Below are 27,221 nucleotides of genomic sequence, written 5' to 3' on the forward strand. Positions count from 1 at the left end.
CTAGGGATTTCTTAAAATACAGATTTTGGTTTAAGAGGTCTCAGATTCTGCTTTCCTGACAAACTCATAGATCATGCTGTTAGTCCATACTTCACACTTGGAACCTCAAGAATGCAGAGAGATGACGATCAGGCTTGGCTGCACAATAGAATCACTTGGGGAGCTTTAAAAAAATCCAGATTCCCAGGCTCACACTAGACCAACCATATTACTCTCTCGGGGTGGGAACCAGACAGTAATTTTTCCTGAAATGATTCCAGTGTGCTGCTAATCTGAGCCACTCAGAGAAGACTTTTCTAGAGCATTGACTCCCCAAAATGTGGTCCTTGGAACCAGCAGCATAAATATCAACCACCTGGGAACTTGTTTGAAATGCACATTTTAAGCGCCACCCTAGTGAAACTGAACCAAACTCTGGGCCCAGTAAACATGTTTTAACAAGTCCTCCAGGAACTCTGAAGCATACTGAATTTTGAGATTCACACCTCTATGCCTCCACCCCACCCCCAATGGCAGATAACAAACTCGGGTCAAGGAGGGAAAGGAGATTCCAAGAGAGATGTGGACAAAGGACCCTTTCCCGCGACACTTGCTCACCACGACGCCTCTCCCCTCAGCCTGAGTGAGTGAAGGCACTTCAACTGAGCCCCAGTTCCCCAGACAGCGTGGTCAGTGAGTGTGAGTGAGGGTGTGTGTGCTCCTTTTCCTCACCTGGCAGGGACTTTTAGAGTCGGTAGTTCATACCGGTGCAGGAAGTCTGCTTCCCTCACCCTTGTCAGAACTCAGCATCCCCTACCCGCAGCAAACATGGGTTAAAAGTAACAGAATCCAGGGCTGGATTGTGGCTCAGCAGTACAGCACTTGTTTAGCACGCATGAGGCCCTGGGTTCGATCCTCAGCACCACATAAAAATAAATAAAGGTATTGTGTCCAACAATTTCTAAAAAATAAATGATTTAAAAAAAAAAATAACAGAATCCAGCTATTGGGCCCCTCCTGTGGGCTGTGCATTCTTCCCAGTCCTCCCAGGTACCTCATGGGGAGGGTGTGAATGCTGGGAAGGTGAAGCCACTGGCCCAAGGGACCAGAATGACCCAGTCTGCCCATGTTGCATGCTGAAGCCTTTAAGGGCAATACTGCCAGGGCATCACGATGACTGATGTTCTCCAGGGCTTCACCCAGGAGCCCAGGATAAGGGAGGGGGGTGGCCCAGACACCACCTGGATTGGAAGCCCAAGCTCTTGCCCTAAACCCAGTGGCTCTGGCTCCTCTAGGTGTTGGATGAATGATCACTCCCCAAAGACAGATCTTTGTACTGTGCTTTTAATTACACTCTTCCCTAAAAAAGGATCTCTTGTCTCAGTTAAAAAGATGAGTATGAGGAAGACCAGTTCTGTCCCTGAATGGGGTGGTGGTATTAGTCTTGGGGGTGGCGGACAGAGCCTCTTCCATTGACTCCATCGATGTCCTGGTCCTGAACCAACAGCAAGGCAGAGCAGGCTCTCCACCCCAGAACTTCCTGGCTCTGAGCTGGATCCCTTCAGAGGGCTGGGCTTCCAGTTCTCTTCAGTGGGTGGCCACCCTGGGCGTATGCCATCTCTCAGGTGGACATGATGCCACTCTTCTCACTTTTGACCTTGAGGAACTCAGCCATGCTAGAGAAATACTTCTGGTTGGCCTCAGCCACCTTCTTCTCAGCTGCTTGTGGGTTCACAATCTCCAGACCCTGGATGAGGAGAGTAAGAGGGGATGAGAAGTGGAGTGGGGAAAAGGCCAGGCCTCCACCATGGCCCTCTTCCCGTGTCAGAGCTCCCCATCCTTCCCAAGCCCTCAGGCTTCAGTGGACATGAAAACGGTTCACCAGTTCCTGGAGTTTCCTTCAACTCAGGAGACTCTGATCAGCAGACCTGGGGCTGAGGAGAGGGGCCTAGGTATCAGGCTTTTTAACTAGTTCCCAAGATGATGTTCAGATCACCAATGTTTGAGTAAAGCCATTCCTGCCTGTTTTCTGGATAAGAAACTGAGACCCAGAGGAAGCGGCTAGCCCAAAGTCCTACCACACCACCACCAAAACCAGCCAAGGATAGTGGTAGTACCGTTCTGAATTCTTCCAACACAGTAATTCTTTTTTTTTGGTCCCGGAGACTGAACCTAGGGGGCTTAACCACTGAGTCATATCCCAACTTTTTTGAGACAGGATCTTGCTAAGTTGCTTAAGGCCCCACTAAGTTGCTGAGGCTGGCCTTGAACTTGCAGTCCTCCTGCCTTAGCTTTCCAAGTTGCTGAGATTACCAGTGTACGCCACCATGCCCAGCCCAATGCATACCTGTTGTCTTCTGCTGAGGCTTCCCTGGCTGCCCGACCCCTACCCTTCCCAGCCCCTCTGCTGCCCTGTCTCTTCCTGGCTCTTGCCATCCTCTCACACACTGGGTGCTTTGCTCATCAGTCTACTACCCTGCTGCCCCATAACCTCGAGGGGAAGATTTGTCTCTCTCATTATCCCGAAGTCCAGAACAGTGCTGGAAACTTTGTGGCCACTCAACAAGACACTTGCTGGAGAGTCAGTGAACTCATCAATTCCTCCTGACGCTACGTGACAGGTTCACCTTACTTTGTGGTAAGCTGAAGCAGAGAGATACCCAGCTCCACACTTGTCTGTTACTGTTGGGCAAGGACCTGAACTCAGGCATGACATCCAAGCCCACCTGACTGCCATCTTTCTTGAGCAAGGCCATGAGATACCCCAATGCCCCAGTCATTTCCAAGGCAAGGACCTGGAGCCTCAGATGTAACCTAAATGGAGGGTAAGAGGGATGGCTGGACACAGTTCCAGTCCTGACTCTAAAGCTGGTTTGTGCTGACCACAGCCATGGGTCGCCTCCCATCACTGCTAATCTTTGACACTTACTATATGCCAGGAGCTACTTAAGCCCTTCACATACCTTGTCAACGTGAAACTCCACCACAGCCCTATCATGTGCCTTCTTTAGAGGCAGAGGGGAGGGAGCTTCACCAGGATCACTCAGAGGGCCAGGGAGCAAAGCTAACCCAGGGCAGGAGCACCTGACTCTGGTGAGAGTGAGGGTACCTGGAGAGGGGTGAAGGCCACACTGGAGGCAGTCCCAGAGGAGCGGTCTCGGATTGTGGATTTCCCACCATACACCACACTTTGCTTCTGCAGAGTTCGCTGCAGGAGGGAAAGGGAGGCTGTGATCTGGGCTCACCTGGCCCCTTTACCCCCTGGCCCCATGCAGATGGCCCATACCTGTAGCGTCTTAGAAATCCTGGCTTTGGTGGCCTCATTCACCTGTGTCTGCCGCACACGACCACTACCTGATTTGCCCAGGTGGCCCAGGCTAAAGCCTAGGTCCTCCTGGTAGGCATCCTCCTCGATCTGGTGGGAGGGAGAGAATCTTTCAGACACAAGGACTACACTCAGCCAGCCCCTTGGCACCCTCCAACTTGCTGAAACCCAGCAGTCTCGAGTGCTGGCCTCAAAGACACCCATTCAGCCTGAGTGCCTTGTGAAGCCCCAGCCCAAGGGCACTTAGGTGACACAGGGGACCCCTCAAGACCCCTGCCTGACAGTGCTCAGGTGATGCTGGGACCCTTGAGAAACAGGACCCTGGTGCAACTCCCTGAGCTGCAGTGATAGCTCAGTGCTCCATCACGAGCACATTAGAGGCAAGAAGTGGGGTGGAGTTCACTGCCAAGATGGCACCTCGTTCCTGAGCTAGTTCTTGAGGGACCCGCTGGAGGATGCTCAGATATAGGACGGAGCGCAGCCAGGGGGCTCATGAGCAGTTGGGCCCCTCACAAAGTCAGCTGAGCCCTGAAGCAGTCTCAAGGTAGGAGGGAGGAGCTGGAGAGGCCCATAGGGCTCAGCTCAGGAGCCTGGGTGCAGAGGAGACTTGTGGGGAGCTGGGCAAGGGGACAGGCTGGGATAGGAGAGTGGGTCCAGAGAGTGGGAGGACACCAAGGTTCCTTGGCTGCCAGGCAGGGATCTGACCTCTCCAAAGCTCATGCGGTTGGCCTGCTTCCGGATCTCTGTCAGCCCCAGCCGCTCCTTCATCTTGCGGTACCTGCAACAGGTGCAGGGAGCAGAGGCCCAGGAGTCAGCTGAGAGCATGGCAGCCTCTTCCTTTTCCACCAGCCCTGGACCCAGGGCTGCTCACCTGCGGCCACCTCGCTTCTTCCGCTGTCCATCCAGGGGTGCAGGCAGGGGCTTCACTTGCTTTACAGGTGGCGGCTCCTGCCACTTGTCAAACTTGCGCTCAATCTCGTCCTTCAGTTCATAGCCCACCTGGAGAGGGGTGAGGAGAGGCGGTGGCTGCCCACCAGGCCTTGCCCATCCATCCACCATCCTTGTCCACCAGAGCAGTCTCCTCAGGAGTCTTCCTCCTGGGGTCCTACAGGATCCCACAGACTCTCAGGGCTTCAAATCCCATCTAGGACTTCATGACCCTTGAACCTTTACCTGGGGCTTAGCCCGCACCTCTGAGTTCAGCACCCTGTGGACAACCACCTCTACAGGAACACTTCAACGGTAACACAGCCGGGCAGAATCCCTGCCTCCTCCCCTCTCCAGTCTTCTGCCCCCTCGTTCCCAGACCAGTAGACGGCAGGTCACCTCTACAGCCTCTCTCCCACACCGCAGATCACTCTTCCTTCAGAATGACTCCAGCTGGCCCCTTTTGGGCACCTCTATGACAGCCAGAGTGTGTAGGCCTGTGAACTACCTACCTGTGTCCCCAGGCCCCCTCTCCTGGGGCTCACAGTGCTCCAGCCTCAGGGCCCCTACCCTGATCATTTCCTCTGCCTGGAATGTTTATCCCCCACGCATCCATGCAAGTCACCCCCTAAGTCCTCTCCCCTTCAGAGACACCCTCCCTGGCATCCCAGCTACGTGGGCATCTCACTTCCCTCCTACCCGGGCCCTGAACTACGCCTGGCATTTATTTATTCACTTAGCCCTGAGGGACAACTACACACGGTTTACCATTGGTCACGCCCGCCCCTGTGTCTGTGCCGCCCCTGCTGTGTCCCCAGCTGAGACAGGAGACACAGAGGCCGAGCACCTGACACCACCAGGCAGCTGCCTGGAAAACAAAGGTGCGCCAGATGGAGACAGACCTACTTTCCTGAACAAATCCAGGAAGGAAAACAGAAGTTGCTGAATAACTGCTTGAATGAGGTCCAGGAGCCCCTGCTTGTAGAGAGAATACTGCAAAACAATGTCCCCTCAACACCCCCCGAGGATGTCCACGTTCGAACCACCAGAACCCACGACTGTCACCATGCGCAGCAAAGAGTCTTTGTGGATGTGACTGAGGTAATGACTGTGAGGTGGAGACATGCTCCCATTATCAGTGTGGGCTCAATGTCATTACAGGGGTCTTAAAACAGAGGAGACGGGAAGATGGAAGCAGAGCTGGAGAGGCCAAGACGCTGCACGGCTGGCTTTGGAAATGGTGGGGGGTGGCTGGCCCAGGAAGGAGGCCACCTCTGGAAGCTGCAAAAGGCATAGGAACAGGGCTCCCAGAAGGGAACAGCCTACTGGCACCTGGACATCAGCTTTGCGAGACCCATTTTGCATTCTGGACTTCTGACCTCCAGGACTGTGAGATAATAAACCTGTATTTTAAGCCCCAAGTTTGTGCTGACTTGCTACAACGGTCCCAGGAGAGGAGCACAGGGCGGGTGGGGGAGATCCGGCCTCCGGGGGATCACAGACAGACACACCACCTGGGCGGTCCTGACATATGCTGTGGGCCTCTGGGGATGGCTCCCCCTGGACAGACCCAGATGCCAGCCGCCCTCACCTTCCCCTCGGTGCTCTCATGGAAGCTGTCCACACGGGCTGCCAGCGTGCACTTGGCAGCCACCAGCCGGGCTGCTTTCCGCCGGAGATCCTGGAACAAAGGAAAGGAGGGGCCCTTAGTGACATGGCCTGGGTTGGATTAACTCTCATGCTTTGGAGTAAGACAGGTAGTGCCAGAGGACCCTGGCCACGAGTACTGGGCTCCAACACCTTCACCCTCCCCTGTGAGTATGTAACTCAGGGCACGCTGCTGGCTCCCGAGGTGTTCTAGTAGCGGTACCTGATCTGGAAGGTCACCATGAGGACCAAAGGAGAAAACCCACATGCAGATGCCCCTTCAGCACTGGCCACCAACACTGTTCCCCCATCCCACAGACAGAAGGGAAACTGGCCAGGGCACAGGACCACGGCCAACAGACCAGGGCTGGACCCAGACCTGCCTGTCCCAGAGCCGTGGCTCTCACACAAGAGGGAGTGTGAGGCGGCGCCTGGGCCAAGCAGCAGAGGTGGACCCCAGCTCTGGGCCGATGGCCTGGATCCAGATGACTGCACTACCCACATGCTCTTGGAGAAGCCACCAACACTCAGCACCTCGGTTTCTTCCTCTGTAAAATGGGCACCAAGAGCAGCTAGCAACACTGGAGCAGAGTGAAGTGCCATCTTCACAGTGTGGTGAGGATTCAGGGAAATCTGAGTGTTTCTAAAACTCCAGCCACCATGGTCTCAACCGCCACCGTCACCATTCCAGCCATCGCTGTCCCTACACTGTCACACGGCCATCAACCCTTTTTCTTAACCTACTCTCACACAGCACAAACCTGTTTAAGAAGGGAACTTAATGGTATCACAAACAGGAGGTTACTAAGTAACAGAAGCAAAGTACGTGGTGACTAAAATAAAGAGACTCATCCGCGTGTCCCTGAGATTCACGCTTCTGTGCTTCTAAAGGGAGGTGGCTCCTGTTCTAAGAAACATGAAAACTGTGCAGAAAGCCCATGGTCACAGACTTGATAGATAACATTAAAACAACAAAGCCAGAGGCAACGATGTATGTTAAAGAATTTAACTTTGCCCTGGGCTCCTGGGAGGTGACCTTTGCTAGCCTGCAGCCCTTGGGCTGGCTGGCTGGTTATGAGGTGGTCCAGTGTACCTATACAGCTGGTCCCTCAGGGAAGACCAGCCATGTGACTTAGGCTGGGGGCTCTTGTTTGCAGACTGAGATCAGTCATAAGGGCAACTTGATCATGTCCATGCAGCTGAGCCCCAAGAGCCTAACACTGAGGCCTACAAGAGCTTCCTGTTGGTGATACTTTGTGCCTATCAGGTGCTGATGTAAGGAAACAACAGTGTCCTGACTCCAAGGGACAAGAACTGAGTCCTGAGGTGCTTCTCTCTCCTGGATCCAAGCCCTAGACCTCTTGTTGGCTGATGTGAATCTGCCCCTGTAATAAGCCATACCAGCATCTCTCAGGCAGCCCCGCAAATCCTTCTACGGAATCACCAAACCTGAGGGTCTTGGGCCCCTCACTCACAAGCTAACCTCAGGCTGCTCGTCCAGTCCTGCTCTGTAGGTGTCCTGAACATAATGGGTCCTCACAGCAGCCACAAGAAGCAGACACCATCTCCCCACTTTACAGAGGACAAGCCCAAAGCACGGTGAGCAGCCCCCGCTGAGCTCACCCAAATTGCTCTGCGGTGCTTCAGAACCCATGTCCTCATTCCTGTGCCTGCACTACCCTGTTCTCCAGGCTCCTAACGGTTACTGACAGCTGTGCAAGAGCTGGGGCTGAGGAGTGACAACAGGGAGGGCTCACCGGGGGCAGGGACTGCACGATGTCACTATGGTAGATGTAGCCAGTATGGGGCAACACCGAGGTAGACGAGAAGCCAGAGAGCGTCTTGCGTTGGGCCCCAAGCAGCATGATGTTGCAGGCAGGCATCTTGGAGAGGTTGGTCAGGCCACCAGCCACGCCTGCAGCAGGAGAGGAGAGGTCAGAGGAAACATGGGGCGTGCGTCTGGAGACTCACTGTGTGCTCCGTGCCTTTACATGAGGATCTGCTTGGATCCCCACAGAAGCCCTGCCAGGAAGGACTGACGTCTCTCATCTCACTGGAGAGAGATGCAGAGGAGGTTCAGAGGAAACCCAACAGAAGTGACCCCAAAGTCCAAGCTAAGCCACACTACTCCACTCTGAGGATATTGACTGCTTTGGAACAGTTTTCTTCAAACCAGGGCTCCTCTGACGACCGTGCATGGGCTTAGTCATCCTGGTTTCCGGGGAAAGGGGATGGGGGCTGTACACGAGGCTCCACAGTGGTGTTGTGCGGCTCTGCAGCACTGGGTATCCACTCGAGCCTCGCACATGCTAGGGCCTTGCCACTGAGTCACACCCCAGCCCTTTCTATTTTATCTTGAGACAATGTCTTGCTAGTTGCATAGGACCTTGCTGAGTTGCTGACGCAGATCTTGAGCTTTCAGTCCTTCTGTCTCTGGCTCCCTGGTTGCTGGGATTATAGGTGTGCCCCACTGCACCAGCCACAGGGTGTTTTTTTTAGTTGTTGATGGGTCTTTATTTATTTATATGTGGTGCTAAAAAGTCAAACCCAGTGCCTCACACGTGCCAGGCAAGTGCGCTATGGATAAGCCCCAGCCCCAGCCCCACAGGGTGTTTTTAAGGATCACGCAAACTACCTCATCAAAAGAATGAATCCTTAAAACAAGACCTTATGTCCAAATGTAGTCACATTCTGAGGGACTAGAGCTCCCAGAGTTACACAATACATTGGCTAACCTGTCTGTGGGACATGGCCTAGGGCCTTACCCATGATCTTGGCAGCTGTGGATGCTCCAATGATGATGGACAGGTTGGGTGCGATAAAGGACATCCGGGACTCCACATACTCATAGATGCGGTGCTTGGAGGCATTCAGCTCCAGTGCCATGTCACAGGCCTCCTCCAGCCGTTCCAGCTCCTCCTCCGACAGCTGCTGCCTGCAAGGCAGATGGCGCCAGCCCTAAGTGCCCCAGCTTCCTGGTATCAGCCCAGGCCCCCCTGCTGTGTGTGGGCACACCTGTGCGTACATTCAGGGCAGTCAAGTCCTATCATCCCAGAAGCCGAGGCACAAGGGAATCACAGTTCTCAGCTAGCAACACCCTGGCCAGCCTGGGCCCTTGTCCTGCCCTTTCTGGCCTCTGTTGTGAACCAGGCCTAGGGAGATGTGCAGCACAGCATCCCCTGGCATACGTACCCCTGGGTGGTGGAGGCGGTGACACTGACGACCATGATGGTGGCGTTGGTCAGGATCTGCTGCAGGTTCTCGTTGTTCTTGCACTTGTCCAGGCTGTTGCCCAGCTCCTGAGGTAGGGAGGGGAGGGAGCAGGGTCCTTGAACTCAGGACGGAGTTGGCTCTTGCTCAGCACCCAGTCTGGGTCTCTTCTTGGGGACACTGGGAAGTTGTAGTCTATACATGCAGAGCTTCTCCTTCCTCTTACCAGTTCCCAGAGTTTCGCTCAGAGTATTAGCTTTGTCTGCCTGCTTGGCTGATCCAGAAATGGGCCTGAGCAGAGTCGTCACCCAGGGGAAGTGCCCTGAATAAGCCCACTGGTCCATTCAACTATGGGCACAGATGTAGTGAAAAGGACTTCCTTTGCCACCATCCTGGACTTTTCAGGGACACGGGGTTGGGGGGGGGGGGTGTTCTTTTCCTCCTGCTGCTCTTTTCTCAAATTCCCTCGGCCCTCCTATGAGACCCAGAACCTTACAGGTCTGACGTGGTCTCCCTTTCTAGCCTCACTCCCTGCCCCTCTTCCTTTCCTCTTGCCTCCTGCCAGTCAGGGTTTTTGCACTTATGCAACAGTGTCCTCTGTATCTTTACATGGCTGCTGGGTCAGCCCTCAGACCTCAACTCAAATGTCACCTGCTCTGGCCACAGCTGGGGCAATAATAGTCAGGCCAATGGGGATCCCACTGGGAGATGAAGGGAAGTCAGCAGCAAGGGGTGGGGGCACAGGGAGTGGCACAAGAATATCCCTCCTGGTTCCAACCCTCCCAGCTGAGCAGATGGGACACCATAGCTTCCAGTCACCTCTCCTGTCATGTCCAGACCTCGAGGTTTCTGGACCAAGGGCCTGAGTGGGCCTTGCCCCCTTTTGCACTCCAATGGCCTCAGTTCTTCCAGGGTCCAGCTTCTCTCCACTCACCTTGACTGTGCGGATGTAGTCCAGTGCGTTGGGGACCAAGGACTCCAGTTCAGGGAATCTCTTTGAGTACTTATCACGGATGAACTTATGGATGATGTCTAAGGTGAACGGAAGAGCAGATGTCCAGTGAGGAGTTGGCAGGCTCTACTGGTTGTTCCTAATGTTCACTGCCCCCTCTTCCTTTAGAAACCACACCCCTGAATCACAGCTTGGCACACGGACATCCAGTATAAAGGCTACATTTCCTGGCTGCTTTTAATGGTAGGTGTGCCCACATGAGTTAGTTCTGGCCCACAAGGTGTGAACCAAAGTGACCTGTGCAATATCCAGGTCATGCCCTTAAGAAAAAAAGAACCAGGACCTTCTCTTCCCTCCCACCTACTGCTGGGGGTGTGGAGGTAAGGGATGGAAGCAGGGCATCACCCTGTAGCATGAAATAGGTGACAGAGCAATAAGACAGAAAGAGCCTGGGTCCTGCAGAGACTCAACGGTGACACCAGGCCTGGTCTGCTGACTCTGACTCACATATCACATGAAAGCCACTGTTACAGCAGCTGAACCTGGATTCGAGCTAACACCAGGGCTTAGGGGAATCCCCCTGGGAATGGCCAGTGAAGGAATTGGTCCAGGTTCCTGCTTGTCCCTCCTGTGGGGAGGGGCAGGGAATGAGAGGAGACCAGCTGTCTTCACCGCCCTTCTCGGCACTCACTCAGCTCATTCTCGATCTCCACAGTCAGGTTGTTGGCATCCACGATGACACGGTACTCAGGGGCTGCCTCTACTGGTCCCATCACTGTGAAAATGAGAAGCAGCCTAGATGGGTGTGTGATTAAACTCCACACCTCCTTGGTCACAGCTAGGGGTATGAAGCTGGAGGGAAGCAGGAAGGCTGAACGTCTACTAGCTGATGGATCTATGTTTGCAAATACCCCGGAACTCACGGCCTGCCTCCAATCTCTCCCTCTGGTCTGCCCTGTCGGCCAGTCTAGACTTGACCCCATTGTGCCCCAGAACTAAAACCTCCTATGGCTCCCTGTTACCCCAAGGCTCACAACTAAGCTTCCCAGACTGATATTCAAGGCCTCATACGCCTAGAAGCCTGGTAAGGACCAGTACGAGGAGGCACCTTTGGTGCTCAGACCCTGGAGCCACTTAGTTGGCACTTGAGAACTCACCAGCTCTGCAGTCTGGCTCTCAGTCTCATAGCCCATCCTCTCAGCACACCTCCATTTCCTCACACTCCAGCCGCAAAGGCCAGACTTCAGTTTCACTCCTCTGGCTTTCACATGTGCTGTTCCCTCTCCCTCAAACCTCCCTTTCTCAGTCTGTTTCTAGAAGCTCCTCGTTCTGTGTTAGTACTAACAGCCATGGGATTGACATTGACCCTATCACCACGAGCAGCAGCCACAGCAGCTGTCAAGGTCGAGACTTAGCAGGGATGTGTCAGGCATTGTTCTAAGTGTCATACGTGCTAATTTACTTCATCCACAACCACCCAGGGAGGTGGACATTACATCAGAATCGCCAAGAAGGAAATGGAGGGCACTGTCTGATGTTGGAGTCAGTAGATGGCAGAGCTGAGACCTGACTGCAGGCAGGGTGGCTTCAGAGTCAGAGTCGTAATGTCTTTAATCCGAATGCCCAAATGCCTCTTGAAGCCCTTAAGACTCAGATGGTGACCCAAGAGAACCAGATGTCTCCTCTGCACTCCATAACACGCGCTACCTCTGCTAGACAAGGATCACCACCTGGTTTGAGTTGTTTTGTGTCCACCTTCCTCACCAGATACCAAGTCCAAGCAACTCTGATCAATCCCTGAGCTTGGCCTGACATCAGGAAGTTGTCCATTTCTCAACTGCCCATGCATGGCTCTCTGGGTCAAGAAGTTCCTCAGACTAGCACCTAGAACCTGTAGGAGCTGGCATCTTCCTAGTTATGCCTGGAGCTCTGGGCATGCTGTTCTCTTGCTCTGGGACCCCTTCCTCCCTTTCTTTGCTTGGTATATGTACTCATGCTCCAAACTCTAATTCAGGTATCACTTCTTCCTTGACCCCTGAGACAGGTTCAGCCAACCCACCCTGTGGCTCTGAAGTGTACTGAGCCTGTCACCACCCACCAATAACTGCCTGGAGCCTGGCCTAACTCCTCCACTAGACCCTCAGCATTTTGAAAGCAGAGACCTGGGCTGATTCAACTGAGAGTGCTCAGGAAAGTGTTAAATAACGGAAGAAGTGAATCTCCCTGAAGCTCTACTATGACTACATCATTCCTATGCCCAGCAGCTTCCCAGGAATTCCACTGCTAGGGAATTTCACTTGAGAGCCCATCCTGCCCAGAAGAAGAGGAATGGAAACCAAACTGCACTCTTAAGATGTGTTCTGAGTGCTTAAGAGATGACCCAGTGTTCCCCAAAGTTGGAAGTGTGAAAAGAATTTAGGTGATACCCTAACAACTGTATTTATTTTTATGGTTACTTTGTATTTATCAAATGACTCCCAGTGTTCCATTTGTAATAGTAATTCCCTTATTTTTTAAACTTTAGCAGAAACATTCATTAATTTGAAGCTAATGTTAATAATAGGACATATGGTTTACACAATAGCAAAAACTCTCCAACTGGTCATGTCAATCACTAAAGTTTGGGGAACCTTGAAATAAGTACTATCACAATTAGTAAGTGCTCAACAGAGTAAACACTTAAGTGTCAGCTTTATAATGCAATGTATTTTTAGGGGATAAATGAATTGGAGTGGAATAAGAAAGAAAAGAAAATGGTTCTGGAAAAGGATGAGAGGAAACTACACTCAATTTTCAAAGCAACACAGAGCAAAAGAGCAAGAAGGCCCAGCAGGACAAGGGACAAAGGGGAGGAAGTACCTTCTGAAGCTCTGGCCTGCTTGCTGATATATTCCTCAATCTTCATCATGATCTCAGCAAACTGTCAGGAAAGGAGAGTAGAGTCAGAATCCAGGACTGTTAAAGAAGAGTTATGGCCCCCACCCTCTGCTCCTGGGAGCTTCTCTTTATAGCCATCCACACCCTCATCCTCTCACCATCTTGCTGTCCCATAGCTTGGCAATACTTTTGACCGAGTCCCCAGAAAGATCCAGCTGTGTCTCCTCCTGTACATCCTCGATGGCTGGTTCCTCCTCCTCTTCTCCATAGCTTCCTCCTTCCTCCTCTTCTGCTGCCTCCTCAAGATCAGCCAAGAGTTCATCTGCCAGAGACATCCCAAAGCCTATGGGGAGCAAGACCATACCCCAGTTGAGTCCCTCCTATTACCAGAAGGCAGGCCCTGATCCTTCTTGTCAGCTCTAGTATGCAGACTCCACAAGGACAAGCGCTGTCCTTTGTTCCCTGGGGGCGTCTCCACAGCACACCCCTTTCACCGCCACCTTGCTAAGACTTACCACCTTCTTCTCGCGCCTCCGGAGCCTCATGCAGTCAGTCCTCTTCGCCTCACTCTTCCCCGGCCCAACGCCTCGGCCCCGCGCGCTCCTGGTCCCCGTCCGACCCCGGCACCCCATTCCAGCCCAGGGAGCTTGGTGATGCACCCCACACGCCCTGCGTGTTGCCCTAAGGCGCTCCGCACACTCGTGATTACTTAAGCGATCCCCGAGGAAGTTCGCCTCCCGGGCATCAGAGAGGGCGCCGGTCACGCCCCCGGGGCCGTGCCACAGGAGAAGCACAGCAGACCTTTCAGCGACCGGCCTAGGAAGACCTGTCCTTGTCCTTCTCCTCACACACTTCCCGCGCAGACCCCGGCGCCCGGCCTCCCGCTCTCCCCTCGCCCCCCTCACACTCACCTCCTCACTCCGCTCCACGGCGCCTAGGAGATCAGCTTGGCGAGAGCGGTCGACACTCACTGATGACGTCTCAAACCTGCGCCGAAATTGCGACAAAACTGCGCTCTGATGGGCCACCGCCCGCGACTTTCCGGCAGCGCTTGGAACAACTTTATTAGCACCTGCCTCGGAGCAGAGACGGGGTTGCTGGGCCCAGGGCACGGCCTGGCGGGCTCACGGCCCGCCGAGGCCTGGGCCTGCAAGCTAGGGTCACCGCGGGCAGGCGACGCGGCGTCGGGACAAGAATAAATACGGCGCCCCGCGGGCGACTATTGGCGGAGTTGGATGAGAAAACAAGGCCTGAAGCCGGAAATAGGAAACTACAACTCCCGGCTGGTCCCCGGGCCAGGCCGAGCTACCCGGGCCGCGAAGCCTGATGGGACGAGTAGTCTTGTGCACGGCTCAACCTGGGCACCTGAGGCTGGAGCGCTGAGGCCTGCGGTGCCCCGAGCGGGAGACATGGAACTGGAGCAGAGAGAGGGGTGAGTAGCGGAGCCCGGTGCCCGGCTGCAGAAAGACGACGCTTCCCCGCGACGTGCGGTTGCAGAGCTCGACCCGAGGCCGTGGGCGTTGTAGTTTGTGGTCTGTGCAGCAGTGTCCTGCACCGCTCCGGGGTGTCCGCTCCGGGGCCGAGACGGGCTCTAGGGGAGGCGGCTGGGGCTGGGAACCCGGGTCTGAGGGGAAGGTGGTCCTGGACTCCGGGTCTGAGGGGGAGGTGGCCCTGGACCCCCGGGTCTGAGAGGGGGAGGTGGCCCTGGACCCCCGGGTCTGAGAGGGGGAGGTGGCCCTGGACCCCCGGGTCTGAGAGGGGGAGGTGGCCCTGGACCCCCGGAACTGAGAGGGAGGGCTGGCCCTGGACCCCCGGGTTTGCGGGGCAGTGGCCCTGGGCTCCGGGTCTGAGGCGGTAGGGCTGACCTTGAACCCTCGGGCCTGGAGGGGGGGAGGGCTGGACCTGGGCCCTGTGTCTGGGGGGGCGGTGACCCTGGACCCCGGGTCTGGGGGAGGGCTGGAGAGCAGCCGGCTGCGCCTGACCCCTGCTGACCCACAGAACCATGGCCGCCGTGGGCTTTGAGGAGTTCTCGGCGCCCCCGGGCTCGGAGCTGGCGCTGCCGCCCCTGTTCGGCGGGCACATCCTGGAGAGCGAGCTGGAGACGGAGGTGGAGTTCGTGTCCGGAGGCCTGGGCGGCTCCGGGCTCAGGGAGCGGGACGAAGAGGAGGAGGCCGCCCGGGGCCGGCGGCGACGCCAGCGGGAACTAAACCGCAGAAAGTACCAGGCGCTGGGCCGGCGCTGCCGAGAGATCGAGCAGGTGGGCAGCGCGCTTCCGTGTCGGGGTCCCGGGCCAGGGCCTGCCCACGTGCCCTCTTCCTAGTGGCCCTGCCTTCCCTTCCCTTCCCGTTTATTTACCGGCCTGGGACCGCCGCTCCTAGAGAGCCCTCTCCTCGGGAGCCCCTGACCTCAGCCCAAGCTCTTCAGTTCTGTGCCCCTAACTCGAGGCCCCGAGGCCAGTCTACTCTGCTCAAGAACCTTCCCTGGACCCTTCTCCTCCCTCAAATCCCCGGCCCCTTCCCCAGCTGGGACGGCTGCTTGTCCCCTGGTGAGAATAAGGGTGGAGCAGCAGGCCAGGGACACCAGGGCCAGATGCTTGGGTTTTTTTCTTTCTTGGGAGCTAGGGAACCGATTACAGTTTTAACAGAGGGAAACACAGGGCCAGGCCTGGGTCCTCGAAGACTCTTGGAAGGTGGTCCTATCAGGTTTGCTCAGTAAACTGGGACCAGCTCAACAGTCACTCCGACAGTTTGAGGGCCTGTTAGTCTGAGATCAGGTGTCAGCAGGGATGTTCCCAGAGGGCTGGAGGCTGGCTGCGTTCTAGGCCTTCCTCTCTTACGCTGCCAGTAATCGGTCGTGTTCTTTGGCATGTAAAGGCATCCCCTGACCTCTGCCTTTTCCTTGCACATGTGTTACGTCTGTTTCCCCTTTTTATAAAGATGGCAGTCATGCTGGGTTAAGGCCTCCCATGACCATGTTTGTTTGTTTTTTTAATATTTATTTATTTAGGTGTAGATGGACACAACATAATGCCTTTAGTTTTTTTATGTGGTGCTGAGGACCCAACCCGGGTCCCGCCCGTGCTAGGGGAGCGCTCTATCCTCTATCGCTGAGCCACAATCCCAGCCCATGTTTTAACTGGACTACCTCTGTGAAGACTACCTCCAAATCCAGTCACATTCTGAGGCGCTGGGAGTTAGCACTTCAGCACACCTTTCTGGGTGGGTGGGGGGGACGACACAAGTCAACCCATAACAATGGTATGGTGGTTCTGAGAGCGGACAGACCAGGGTCCAGGAGACCAGGCAGGTATTCAGAATGCTGCCTGACAGGTGAATGGCAGAGTCCAAGGGAATTCTACTTGAGCCTGCTCTTAACCCACTTCCCTAGAAACAGTCTGTTCTTATCCCTGTTTGACACATGCAGGAACCCAAGGCTTCAAGATTTAGTAACTTACTCAAGTTCACAGGTAGGGCAGCAAGGTCAGGATTTGAACCTAGTTTTTTCTGAGCAGGAGGAGCACATGCTTCAGCCAAAACTAGGCTGTTGCCTGAGCCGTGTCTTCTGCCCTCCACACCCAGGCTGAGGTCCTCAGAAACTGCAGGGGCTGTCCCCTCAGCCTGGAAGGCTTTGCTCCTGGTGGTCATTCCTTTGTCTCCTTCCCATCACTCAGCCCACCAGTCCTCTGATAGCACTCACTAAAGTGGCCCCGCCTTGCCTTTGGCATGTCAGCCTGGCTGGTGTGCATCACGGGCTTAGCCCTACAGTTGCTCATTCAGCTGACAGGGGGCTGCTGTGTGCAGGCACTAGGCCCTCCATAGATGGCGCTCCATCAGACCTGTCCAGTGAGTGGGAGACTTGTGGAATCCAGTGTACCTGCTCACCATCTCCCCGCAGGTGAATGAGCGGGTCTTGAACAGGCTCCACCAGGTGCAGAGGATAACTCGAAGACTCCAGCAGGAACGCAGGTAACCCTTTCTACCTCACCACCCCTCACCATCTCTGCCATCTTCACCCACTTGGCCCTCACAGGCCTCAAGGACAAGAGGTTGAAGATGAAGGCTAGGGTTGAGGCAGACAGAGAGAAAGAGTGGAGCTGGGTTTTAGAGGGAAAAGCTGGCTCCAGGACCCAGGGAAGGGCTGGGAGAGCAGACTGAGTGGACAGGACAGCAGGATGGAGCAGTGGCACCTATTTGCTGTTTGGCTCTGAGCAAGCAATATCCCATCTGAGCTGCATCTTCCAATCAACTGAGGGCAACACCAATGTCAAAGCTGCTCCGAGGTTAGGCTGGGCTCTTGGGGATAGGCTCAGCTTGAAACTTCCCTGAAGAAGTATTTGTGAAATGAAAGATCACCTGTGTAAAACACTGCCAGGACCCTGATATGGGAAGTGTGCAGAAAACTTGTGGAAGCAGAGGGGAGGAAGAGAAAGCAGTCTTGGTCAGAGGTGAGGTTCCCAGTAGGGGTGTCATGCTCACCTCAGTCATTAATAGGAATCACAGCTCCTAAGTGAATGTTTGCAAAATGCCAGCCTCAGAGAGCCCTTAGAGTATCGCTGTGTCTGCATCCAGCCCAGCCAGATCAGTATCTCCCACTTACAGAGGAAACGAAAGGTCAGACAAGCCATCTTGCCCAAGGCCCCACTGCCTGGCTAGTGCCCAGTTTCCAGGCCTCTCAGGCTGCAGAACTCTAAATCTGGGTCAAGGACAATCTGGCTTCAAGTAGAATAAGAGCTGGGCTCTACTGTTTGCCTCCAACCCCACTAATAAATAAGCTGTCCCACTGGTGGCCTCTCTGTTCACACAGGTTCCTCATGAGAGTGTTGGACTCCTACGGGGATGACTATCGGGCCAGCCAGTTCACCATTGTGTTGGAGGTGAGCACTGGCCTTCGGGCAGGTTGGGGAACTGAAGCCCAGGACACAATCTTGACTTCCTCCCCTTTACCTACCAGGATGAGGGCAGCCAGGGTACAGATGCCCCCACTCCAGGCAATGCTGAGAACGAGCCTCCAGAGAAAGAGGGGCTGTCCCCCCCTAGAAGGACTCCTATACCCCCAGAACCCAGCAGCCCAGCCCCTGGTGAGGGGCCCAGTGGGCGGAAGAGGCGGCGGGTACCTAGGGATGGGTGCCGGGCAGGAACCACGCTGACTCCAGAACTGGCCCCAGCACAGGTAGGAAGGAGTCCAGGTGCTGTGGCCAAAGTGTCACTTGGCTCCTGGGCTTGGCTGCTGTGCTGAGGGGCCCAGAGCTAGGCAGAGCTGGAGAAAGGTGAAGCAGGAAGGGCTGAGGAGGCCTGGGGCTGGACAAGACTCGAAGGGGAAGACCTGCAGAAGGAAGTGGCTGGAGAGGTAGCAAGATAGGAGGAGAGAAGGAGGGCAGGCGGGTGAGGGTGGAGAATGTGGCACGTCTGGGCACAGAGCTGGGGCTGCCTCTGAGCACAGGAAGCTGGCCTGTGAAAACAGTGCTGGGAGACCCCAGGTCTCCCGCGTTCCCAGGCTCACTTGTGCTTTCCTTCCCTCTTCAGATTAAGGCTGAGGAAGATTTTGGCTTTGAAACAGATGAGACCCTGGATTCAAGTTGGGTTTCTCGGGGACCAGACAAACTGCTGCCCTACCCAACTCTTGCCAGCCCACCCTTTGACTGACCCCAACCCAATAAACTGCCCGCCCCATTCAACCTAGTCCCTGTCAACTGCTCCTATTTCTCATCACACGTGGGTTGGTTTCACATTTTATTGGGCGAAGGTGCCTCCTCCCTGTCAATGGAAGTGCTCACAGTTTCTTCAGCCACTCCAAGCTGGGGCCCTGGGGGTCCTGGGGGTGGCTGGGCACGTCAGGCATGTTCCCATCATCTCGGAGGGGCACTGTGAGACAGAAGGGTGGGCCACTGAGATCAGCAGATCTTTACGGCCCTGCAGAGAACGGCAGGGATGTTGGTGCAAGTTCAAAGGGAAACAGGTTTCCAGGGGAGAGAAAGGAGAGCCAGGACCAGAGAATCAGTGACGCAGAGAGGTAGAGAAACAGGAAATGGTGGGAATGACAGTTATTCCCAGTGATGGGGGAACCAGACACCTGGAAAGCAACAGATGCAGGAACCCAAAGAGGAACAGAAATCTGGAAAGATAATAGAAACTCAAAAGTATAAAAACAACGGGATGCAAAATATGTGGATTAAGGATTTGGACAGGGAGAGTGCAGACAAACTGCGATATCTGACCCTGCTCAGGAATGGACTGCCCACTTCCACCCCTCCCTGCAGCACAGGTCCCCACTCACCTGGGTAGTTGTAGGGTGTGGCCTTGTTGATCATGATGGCATACTTGGTGTAGGGGCTGATTGGGGGCAGAATCACAGCTGTGGAGAGAAGAATAAGGCCCAGCTTAAAGTGATTTTCTGAGGTGGGGAAAAGGGCAAAAGCTGAGTCTCGGCAAAGAAGGGGGTATCAAGGGGAGCAGGAAGGGCTAGAAATTCCAGGAGGACACTTCATTCCGTGGGCCCTTCAGTATTCTAGGATCCCCATTTACAGGCAGAATACTTCAAGGGAGTTGATGGTCCAGGGATGGGAGCCCATCAGTCAGGGACAAGTCAGGCCTGGAGGACAGAGGGTAGTGAGGCATCCTAGAGGTGAAAGGGTGTGCAAGGTGTGCAAAAGGATCTAGGCCAGGGCTGTCTGACATAAAGATAACTTTACATTGTAATTTTACACGGTGGCGTTAAATGTTTCATATTAATCTTATGTTTGTTAATCTGGTACACCCAAACATCATTTTTACATAAAAAATCAACATTAAAATGTTGATAAGTGTACATATTTTTGAACATGCTAAGCTTTTAAATCCAGTGTGTCTCCTACCATCTCAAAGTACTGGCCCCCCTCAAAAGCTCAGGGGCCCCGTGGCGTTCTAGAATTTCACCCGGTGTGATCTGCAGACCAGCAGTACTGACAAGACCTGGGAACTTGTTAGAAATGAAGAATCCCTGGCCTTGCCCCAAGCTTACAGAATCATAAATGCTTTTAACGGGACCGCCCACCCTGCCCAGGGTGAGCCCTGGGTGAGCAGCGCAGGTGCGCGGCACAGCTCCTTCCTCAGGGTGATTGGCACAGACTCCCCAGCTCATTCCCACCCCAGCCAACCCAATGCAGTTGTGGGGGCGGGGAAGGGCTCATTATTTCACCACTGGGTGAGTCCCAAGGCACAACCAGGGTGGACAGCCCTGCAGGGGCTCTGCACCTCTAGTGTGGCGGTGTACTGGGAGGCGTGGAGCGGTTCAGGCGTGAGCTCGGGCGGGCGAAGGGGCGCCGTGGGGCGCGAGATGGAACGGGGCGGGTGATGCACGTTCGCGCCCGGGGCACTCACGCACCGAGACTTCCAATGGCGAAGGACACGACCAGCACCGGCTCCTTGGCCCAGGCATTCTTCAGAAAGGCGGCGAGTTCTGGAGGGTCGGGTAGAGAGTCACCTGCAGGGGCTGCCGGGTGACCTCTAGCCCGCTCGCGCCACCCCGCCCGGGAAGAGCCCCCATCTGCCTGCCGCGCCCTGTCCAGGACGGACCCCACCGCCTCCACGTGTATTCCGCCGCACCTCAGCCCTACGACCGCCCGCGGGCTACCAGAAAGACCCGTGCCCTGCACAACCGCAGCGTTCACACTTACTCTGAGCCATCTTGTTCCCGGCGGCGGCGAGGGCGCGCAGCACCCTGGGAGTTGTGGTCCTTGAGCCAGCCTCCGCAACCTGGGCTGCGCGTGCGCCCTGGAGACGTGTCCTGGCGGAAGCGGAGGCGCGCAGCACCCTGGGAGTTGTGGTCCCTGCGCTCTCAGTCCGCGCGTGCGCACGGAAGTTGAAGGCTGTGGCGGGGAAGATTTAAATGCCTTGAGCACCAGCTGGGTTCACTTTTCTCAGTCTAGGGGTCTCTCCCAAGGATTGACTTCTAGTCTTCCTGCAGTAACTCACAAACGGCGGAATTTTTGAAAACCCATTTACAGAAGGAGAAGCGGAGGCTGGAGAAGGCGAACAGCTGCCCTACGGATTTGCAGCTCGGCATCAGCTGGTGCTGGAAGCGCTAGTTTTCGGGTCAGATGGTTTAGGGACCTTCTGTGGGCTCTCACAGTTCCCGTTGTTACTGCCGTATAGCTGGGATCACTCCTCTCCCCATTTTTTCCTTAAGTGAAATGGTCCAGGTTTGTCTCTCAGTGAAAGTGGGAGTTGCTTGAGAGTAGTAACGAGGTCTGAGCCCTCTGGGCCTGGCGCTTCATGGGTGCTTTTTTTTTTTTTTTTTTTTTTTTTTGAAGTTTAATGAACTCAACAGGTTATGATTCCTCCTTCCAACTTTTCCCACAGACCACGGGGCTGTGACACAGCCACCCAGGCGCCCTTCCTCCCTGCAGCCTTTCTCCTTCCCTATACAGGGCTGTCTGACGTCTGGCTTTCGGACGTTGCCTCGTTTCCTGGGAGGGAGGAGGGCATCTCCATTCCTGGCTTCAGCTTTAGAGAGAGCCCACTATGGCCCTGGCGGTGGCCCTCCAGCTGCTGACCCTCTGTGAGCTGCCCCCTCCCTTCTGCCTGGGTCCTTGGCTGGGCTGGGAGCAGAGAGAGAAAAGGGTTGGGGACCCAGCCACCCTGCAGCACCAGCTGGGCGTGTGGCATTCAACATCTAGTTGAGAATCAAGAGACAGGACTGGGGCCAAGACTGCTGGGCCTTCAACTAGAAAAGACGGAGTCCTAGAAGAGGAGGGAAGTGGGAACAGGCTTCTTAGATCTTGAGACAGGAGGGGATCAGAGACTAGGGAGTGTGGAGTCTTGATTTAATTATTTATTTTTATTTTTTGGTACCAGGGATTGAACTCAAGGGCAGTTAACCACTGAACCACATCCCCCCCACCATTTTTTTTCCCCCTTAGAGGCAGTCTCTCTCACTGAGTTGCTTAAGGGCCTTTCTAAATTTCTAAGGCTGGCTTTGAACTTGAGATCCTCCTGCCTCAGCCTTCAGAGCTGCTGGGACGACAGGCTGTGCCACCCCCCACCTGGCTGAGGACTCCTGATTCTGATAGGGGAGGAGGTGGAAGCCAGGACCTCTGAATCCCTGGGAAAGGAGGGGTGGGGGGTAGGACTCCTGGCTGGAGGGAGGAGGGGGCTAGGGGCAAACATCTGGCTTCATAAGCAGGTATGGAAGGAAGCCTGAATTCCTGACAGCTTAGAGAGGAGTAAGTAGGGAAGAAGTTCCTGTTCTTCAGACTAAGGAGAGGCTGAGGAATCCCATTCCTGGGCTCCTGGTGAGGTGGGACTAGCACCCTCAAAGGACTTGACAAAAAATTTCTCCTCAACCCTGTGCAGGGGCTCTGGGTCACGCAGACCTCACTCCGTCTGGTGAGTAACACTCCTCTTCATCCTCTGCTTTGCTGACATCTCTTTTCCAACTACTCAGATTCTATTCTGGTGCTCAAGCTCACCCCAGATTTCCTTCCCTCCCTTCCTTTCTCCTGCCCCTTTCTGCTCCCTACCTTCCTCCCTCCCTCCCTTTCTTTTTCTTCCTTCCTCCCTCACTCCTTTTAGTGGCCATGATAGGTGGATAGCGAAGAGACATAACTTAGAACTCCAGCTTCACCACCTTATTACTAGATGACCTTGAACAAACCACGGCTTTGAAGACATTTCCTTCTTTATAAAATGGGCTGTTGTAGGACTTAGTCTAACCACATGGGTAAATCCCCTGGCTTGGAGAAGTACTGTCTCCTGCCATACCAATTATCCCTTCAACTGGATTCTAGGGTGAGGAGTCATTCCCTTTTGATATAAATTTAGGTATATCCAGTTTTCCACCCTTACAAAAAGGAGGGTCTCCCATCCATCCTGAGACGGGTTTCTTCCTGTTTCCTGAGAAGTGAGACTGACCTTTCCTTTCTCCCACTACACAACACTACAACTTCAAATAAGAATTATCTGAGAAAGGGCTGGGGATGTGGCTCAAGCGATAGCGCACTCGCCTGGCATGCTGGCGGCCAGGGTTTGATCCTCAGCACCACGTAGAAACAAAGATGTTGTGTCTCCCGAAAACTAAAAAATAAATAAATAAATATTAAAAATTAAAAAAAAGAATTATCTGAGAAACCATCGATGTCTGAGCTACCAGCTCCTTTCAAATTGTTTTTCTACCACTGAGCCACATCCCCACCCCTTTTATTTTTATTTTGAGGCAGAGACTCACTAAGTTGCAGATGCTGGTCTTAAATTTGCATCCTGCTGCCTCAGTCTCTTTAGTTGCTAAGATTCCTACTGTGCACCACCACACTCAGCTCAAGTTAAGTTTTTTTTTTATGATAAAGCTAATATCTATTCATGGTTATAAAAATTCAGTCTTTAGCAAAAAACATATAACAGTCTCCTTCTTTCTTCTTCATCTTCCTTAAATGATCTGAATTTCCTTATATTCACACACATGTGTGTATTTATAGATTTGTTTTTTGGTTTTGGTTTTGCCAAAGCAATATTGATAATGGATGACTCACCCTGTTCTGTATCTCATGCTTTTTACTTTACAATCTGTCTTGGAACTATCTCCATGCCACTCTTTCTACTTTTTATTGTTATTCCAACTGTTGACCAGAATTTGCTATTGCAGGATGGCTGGATTCTGGGGTGAGGGGTCATTCCCTTTTGATATACATTTAGGTATATCCAGTTTTCCTGGATATACAATCAATGCTGCAACAAGCACTCCTGCATGAGTTTCTGGTGCACACATGTGCACCTTTGTGCCTGGAGAAGCAGTGGAATTATTGGGTCATTACTCATGTCCTGTATCTTGATAGAAACCGACACATTTCCTTCAGAGAGGGTACATTCAAGTGCCCAGGGGCCGGTTTCAACATATTCACCCAAACTCAGTGTTAACCACAGTTTTTGATAACCTGATTGGCAAAACAATCTTGGTGATTTTTTTTAATAATTTCTATGAGGGTTAAGCAACCTTTTTCCTTTAGTTGTGTTGTAGCCGATTGACTTCCTCCTTTGTGAATTGCCTATTCATGTCTTGTACAGATTTTATTTGAATGGTTCTCTGGTTTCTTTCTATATTCTTAATCCAAATGATGTATGAATCAAGTGGTTTTTGCCAATACTGTCACATGACTTCTACCTTCATTTGTCTTTTGGCAAATATAACCCAAGAGGTCAAATTTATTAATTTTATCTCATGAATTTTTCATTGTACAGCTTAAGAAACCTTTCCTACTTCAAGATTTTTGTGTTTTTCTATATATTCTAAGAATACATTTTAAGAAACACATGTAGGTTCTTAATCAAGCTGGAGTTTGATTGGGGGAATGGTGCGAGGTAGGATCCCATGTTACTTTTTTCCAAATAGCAAGTTTTGGCAACTGTTACTCTGTTTTGTGCTACTATAACTGAGCGCCACAGGGTGGGAAATTTATACACAACAGAAGTTTATTTAGTTCTTAGTCTGGCTGCAAAGTCCAACATCAAAGGGCCTGGTAAGGACCATTTATCTGCATCATGCTGTGGCCAAAGGCATCACCTAGTCAAGAAGGGTATTGTGCATGTGCATGTGTGTGTGTGTGTTTGTGTGTATAACTTACCCTTACATCAAACACCCACTCTGGCAATAATGGCACTGATCCAACCAATCACCTCCTTTTTTTAAAAAAAATGCTTTTTAGTTGTAGATGGACACAATATGTTTTTTTATCTTTGTGTGGTGCGGAGGATCGAACCCAGGGCCTCATACTTGCTAGGCCAGTGCTCTACCACTGAGCCACAACCCATCACCTCTTAAGTTCCCACCTCTCAACCCTATTGTGTTAGGGATTAGGTTTCCAACACATTATCTCCAGGGTACAAATTCAAACCAGAGCAGCAACGACTGAAATCTGGTACCAACATTCTAGAGACTAAAAACGCAGATGTCGCAGACATGACCCTCTGAAATTGTTTAAAAGCCATAACCCAGTGCAGTGGCATTGGCAAATGCCTATAATCCCAGCCACTTGGAAGGCTGAGGCAAGCATTGCAAGTTCAAGACCAGCCTGGATAATTTAGTGAGATCCTGTCTCAAAATTTTAAAAAATAAAATAAAATAAAAAGGGCTAGGGATGTGGCTCAGTGGTAAAGCACCCTTGGGTTTAATTCCAGTACCAGAAACAAACAAACTACACAAACAACAAAACTGGAAGGTGTGTGTGTGTGTGTGTGTGTGTGTGTGTGTGTGTGTGTCAGAGAGTGTGAGACCAGGTATCACTCAAATGCGGAGGCTGGCTTTGAACCTGCCCTCCTCCAGCCGCAGCCTCCCGGGATCACAGCGGCTCCGCCACGCCTGCTTGCCACTTTCCCTGACCAGCCTGAGTGTGGTCCAGGCCTTCCTCTACTCTACACAGCTGAGGCGGACAGGGGGCAAAGGCGCCTGGTCCCGGTTGCTTTCTTCCTTCCCCAACCTCCCCGGAACCCCCTGCAGTTCCGGAGGTCCCGGGCTCACGCAGACTCCCTTATTAAGTTCCCCCAGCCTCCTACCCCAAGCCATGGCTCGGGGCTCAGCCAGCGGCAGTCGTGACCCCGGGGGTCAACGTGACCTTGAGGTGCCGCGCACCCCAGCCCGCCTGGAGGTTTGCACTCTTCAGGGCGGGAGAGAGCGAGCCCCTGCTCCTCCGGGACGTGTCCTTGGAGCTGGCCGAGTTCTTTCTGGAGGCGGTGTCTCCCGCCCAGGGGGGCAGTTACCACTGCTGCTACCGCAGGCTGGACTGGGGACCGGGCATCTGGTCCCAACCCAGCGACGTCCTGGAGCTGCTGGTGACAGGTGAGGTCCTGAGCCGGGAAGGCGAAGGGCGCAGGGGCCGGGAAAGGGAGGGGAGAGGAGGGACGGGGACGCTGGGAGGAGAGACCGAGCTAGGTGGGTAGCTGGGAGGTGAACAGACCGAGCTAGGTGGGTAGCTGGGAGGTGAACAGACGCGCTGGGAAAACGGAGAGGGGGATGCAGGGGAGGATGGGTGGGGAGGAACCAGGTCGCGCCAGCTCAGGCCCCCATCGCCCCCCCCCTCCCCCGCAGACCTACTGCCGCGGCCCTCGCTGGTGGCGCTGCCCGGGCCGGTGGTGGCGCCCGGTGCCAACGTGAGCCTGCGCTGCGCGGGCCGCCTGCCGGGCATGAGCTTCGCGCTGTACCGCGTGGGCCTGGCGGCGCCGCTGCAGTACCGCGACTCGGCGCAGCGCTGGGCCGACTTCCCGCTGCTCGGCGCCCGGGCGCCCGGCACCTACAGCTGCTACTACCACACGCCCTCTGCCCCCTACGTGCTGTCGCCACGCAGCGAGCCGCTGGTCGTCAGCTCTGATGGTGAGGCGCCCGGGACCTAGGGGCCCGATCCCAGCCCTCCTCCTGGGGACCCAGGGACACACTCCAGCTCTCCTCCTCTGGAACCTGGGGAGTGGCTTCAGCCCTTCGCCCCAGGACCTAAGGAACTGACGCCAGCCCTCAGGACACCGAGATAGACCCAGCCCTCCTTCCCCAGATCCAGGGCCCCAAGCCCAGTCCTTCTCCCTCAGACCCGGAGTCTGAGCCCTTGTTCTCCCATCTGCCCTGCTCAACTTTGGGTCCCCAGCTCCATCCCAGGAGTCAGAGCCCAAAAGGTGCACATTTGGGGGTCTGGAGCTGACAGCCCATCTCCCTCTCCTTGGCCTGCAGACTTCAGCTCCTTGGACTACAGCCAGGGGAACCTCATCCGCCTGGGGCTGGCGGGCTTGGTCCTCATGTCCCTGGGTGTGCTGGTCGTTTTGGACTGTTGCAGCAGGAGCAGTGCCTTCGACCAGGCCTTGCCCTAGGGGGTCAGAAGAATTCCTGCAGAGCAGCGCAGACACTGGGGCCGGACAGCCCCTACTGGAGCCCCCCAGCCCCCCAGGCTCAGCCCCACTTAGCCATCCTTCACCTTTGTGTCCTGCCACCTTCTTCAAACCTTGGTTTCTTTTATTGTAAAATGGGCACGTTGATAATACCACACCACAGATTATCATCCGATTGAGTGAATAGTTCCCCCCCAAAAGTGTTTAGAAACTGTGAGTAGCCTGTAGTAAATGCTCAATAAATGTTAGCTATTGTAATTTCTACCAGGCTTGCAAGACCCGATTGAAGTTTTCCTTTGCACTGCTCCATCTCGCTTTTTAAGCAACTCTTTATCTTCTTTGATGGCACCCTTGACTGCCAAGCAAATCCCTTCCAAACTGTTCAGACCTTCCCCCAAAAGTAGACTTAGAGGAGACCAAGCAGAGCTTCTGCCCTAGTTACAGCTTCATTTGCAGTGATCTCCTTGAC

At 54.1% G+C, this 27,221-nt stretch overlaps 4 protein-coding genes across 7 annotated transcripts; 2 read left to right on the forward strand and 2 right to left on the reverse strand.

The window, feature by feature from the left end:
- Positions 1-1,307: 1,307 nt before the first annotated feature.
- Positions 1,308-13,964, reverse strand: PRPF31 (pre-mRNA processing factor 31). The gene is made up of 14 exons (XM_081275551.1): positions 13,829-13,964; positions 13,076-13,260; positions 12,900-12,960; positions 10,732-10,815; positions 10,023-10,120; positions 9,071-9,177; positions 8,644-8,813; positions 7,636-7,793; positions 5,823-5,912; positions 4,176-4,303; positions 4,010-4,082; positions 3,266-3,394; positions 3,089-3,187; positions 1,308-1,726 (listed from the first exon to the last, which is right to left on the reverse strand). The coding sequence occupies exons 2-14, from the start codon at positions 13,250-13,252 to the stop codon at positions 1,601-1,603; spliced, it is 1,500 nt and encodes a 499-aa protein (XP_081131677.1). The 5' UTR covers positions 13,253-13,260; positions 13,829-13,964; the 3' UTR covers positions 1,308-1,600.
- A 36-nt stretch (positions 13,965-14,000) lies between these two features.
- Positions 14,001-18,602, forward strand: TFPT (TCF3 fusion partner). 3 transcript variants are annotated; one of them, XM_081275552.1, is made up of 6 exons: positions 14,001-14,349; positions 14,916-15,174; positions 16,812-16,882; positions 17,721-17,790; positions 17,868-18,086; positions 18,440-18,600. In XM_081275552.1, exons 1-6 carry the CDS (start codon positions 14,153-14,155, stop codon positions 18,557-18,559), a joined length of 936 nt encoding a protein of 311 aa, XP_081131678.1. In that variant the 5' UTR covers positions 14,001-14,152; the 3' UTR covers positions 18,560-18,600. The 3 variants fall into 3 exon arrangements, with proteins under 3 accessions (XP_081131678.1, XP_081131680.1, XP_081131679.1); XM_081275553.1 differs by having other exon boundaries at positions 14,018-14,449; positions 18,440-18,601; XM_081275554.1 differs by lacking the exon at positions 17,868-18,086 and having other exon boundaries at positions 18,440-18,602.
- A 31-nt stretch (positions 18,603-18,633) lies between these two features.
- NDUFA3 (NADH:ubiquinone oxidoreductase subunit A3) lies at positions 18,634-20,681 on the reverse strand. Of its 2 annotated transcripts, none has more exons than XM_081275556.1 (4): positions 20,569-20,681; positions 20,277-20,351; positions 19,191-19,268; positions 18,634-18,778 (listed from the first exon to the last, which is right to left on the reverse strand). In XM_081275556.1, the coding sequence occupies exons 1-4, from the start codon at positions 20,576-20,578 to the stop codon at positions 18,687-18,689; spliced, it is 255 nt and encodes an 84-aa protein (XP_081131682.1). In that variant the 5' UTR covers positions 20,579-20,681; the 3' UTR covers positions 18,634-18,686. The 2 variants fall into 2 exon arrangements, with proteins under 2 accessions (XP_081131682.1, XP_081131683.1); XM_081275557.1 differs by lacking the exon at positions 18,634-18,778 and adding an exon at positions 18,836-19,028.
- A 725-nt stretch (positions 20,682-21,406) lies between these two features.
- On the forward strand, positions 21,407-26,921 carry OSCAR (osteoclast associated Ig-like receptor). Its single transcript, XM_081274816.1, has 5 exons — positions 21,407-21,452; positions 22,247-22,279; positions 25,419-25,718; positions 25,968-26,249; positions 26,598-26,921. Exons 1-5 carry the CDS (start codon positions 21,416-21,418, stop codon positions 26,732-26,734), a joined length of 789 nt encoding a protein of 262 aa, XP_081130942.1. The 5' UTR covers positions 21,407-21,415; the 3' UTR covers positions 26,735-26,921.
- Positions 26,922-27,221: the final 300 nt, after the last annotated feature.

This window comes from Spermophilus citellus, assembly GCF_964194105.1.
Source record: "Spermophilus citellus genome assembly, chromosome: 18".
NCBI lineage: Eukaryota > Metazoa > Chordata > Mammalia > Rodentia > Sciuridae > Spermophilus > Spermophilus citellus.

Bases quoted from the DNA above. Each gene is read 5' to 3' on its own strand.
- PRPF31 (XM_081275551.1), bottom strand. From the start codon at position 13,252: ATGTCTCTGGCAGATGAACTCTTGGCTGATCTTGAGGAGGCAGCAGAA. The intron at 7,794-8,643 runs GTAAGGCCCTAG...CTCCTGCTGCAG, and splicing joins CACAGCTGCCAAGATCATGG to GCGTGGCTGGTGGCCTGACC. The intron at 5,913-7,635 runs GTGAGCCCTCCC...CCTTTGTTCCAG, and splicing joins TCGTGCAGTCCCTGCCCCCG to GATCTCCGGCGGAAAGCAGC.
- TFPT (XM_081275552.1), top strand. From the start codon at position 14,153: ATGAGAAAACAAGGCCTGAAGCCGGAAATAGGAAACTACAACTCCCGG. The intron at 15,175-16,811 runs GTGGGCAGCGCG...ATCTCCCCGCAG, and splicing joins GCTGCCGAGAGATCGAGCAG to GTGAATGAGCGGGTCTTGAA. The intron at 16,883-17,720 runs GTAACCCTTTCT...CTGTTCACACAG, and splicing joins AGACTCCAGCAGGAACGCAG to GTTCCTCATGAGAGTGTTGG.
- NDUFA3 (XM_081275556.1), bottom strand. The intron at 19,269-20,276 runs GTGCGTGAGTGC...TTCTCTCCACAG, and splicing joins CTTCGCCATTGGAAGTCTCG to CTGTGATTCTGCCCCCAATC. The intron at 18,779-19,190 runs GTGAGTGGGGAC...TCTGTCTCACAG, and splicing joins CACACCCTACAACTACCCAG to TGCCCCTCCGAGATGATGGG.
- OSCAR (XM_081274816.1), top strand. From the start codon at position 21,416: ATGGCCCTGGCGGTGGCCCTCCAGCTGCTGACCCTCT. The intron at 22,280-25,418 runs GTGAGTAACACT...TCCCTTATTAAG, and splicing joins CGCAGACCTCACTCCGTCTG to TTCCCCCAGCCTCCTACCCC. The intron at 26,250-26,597 runs GTGAGGCGCCCG...CTTGGCCTGCAG, and splicing joins GCTGGTCGTCAGCTCTGATG to ACTTCAGCTCCTTGGACTAC.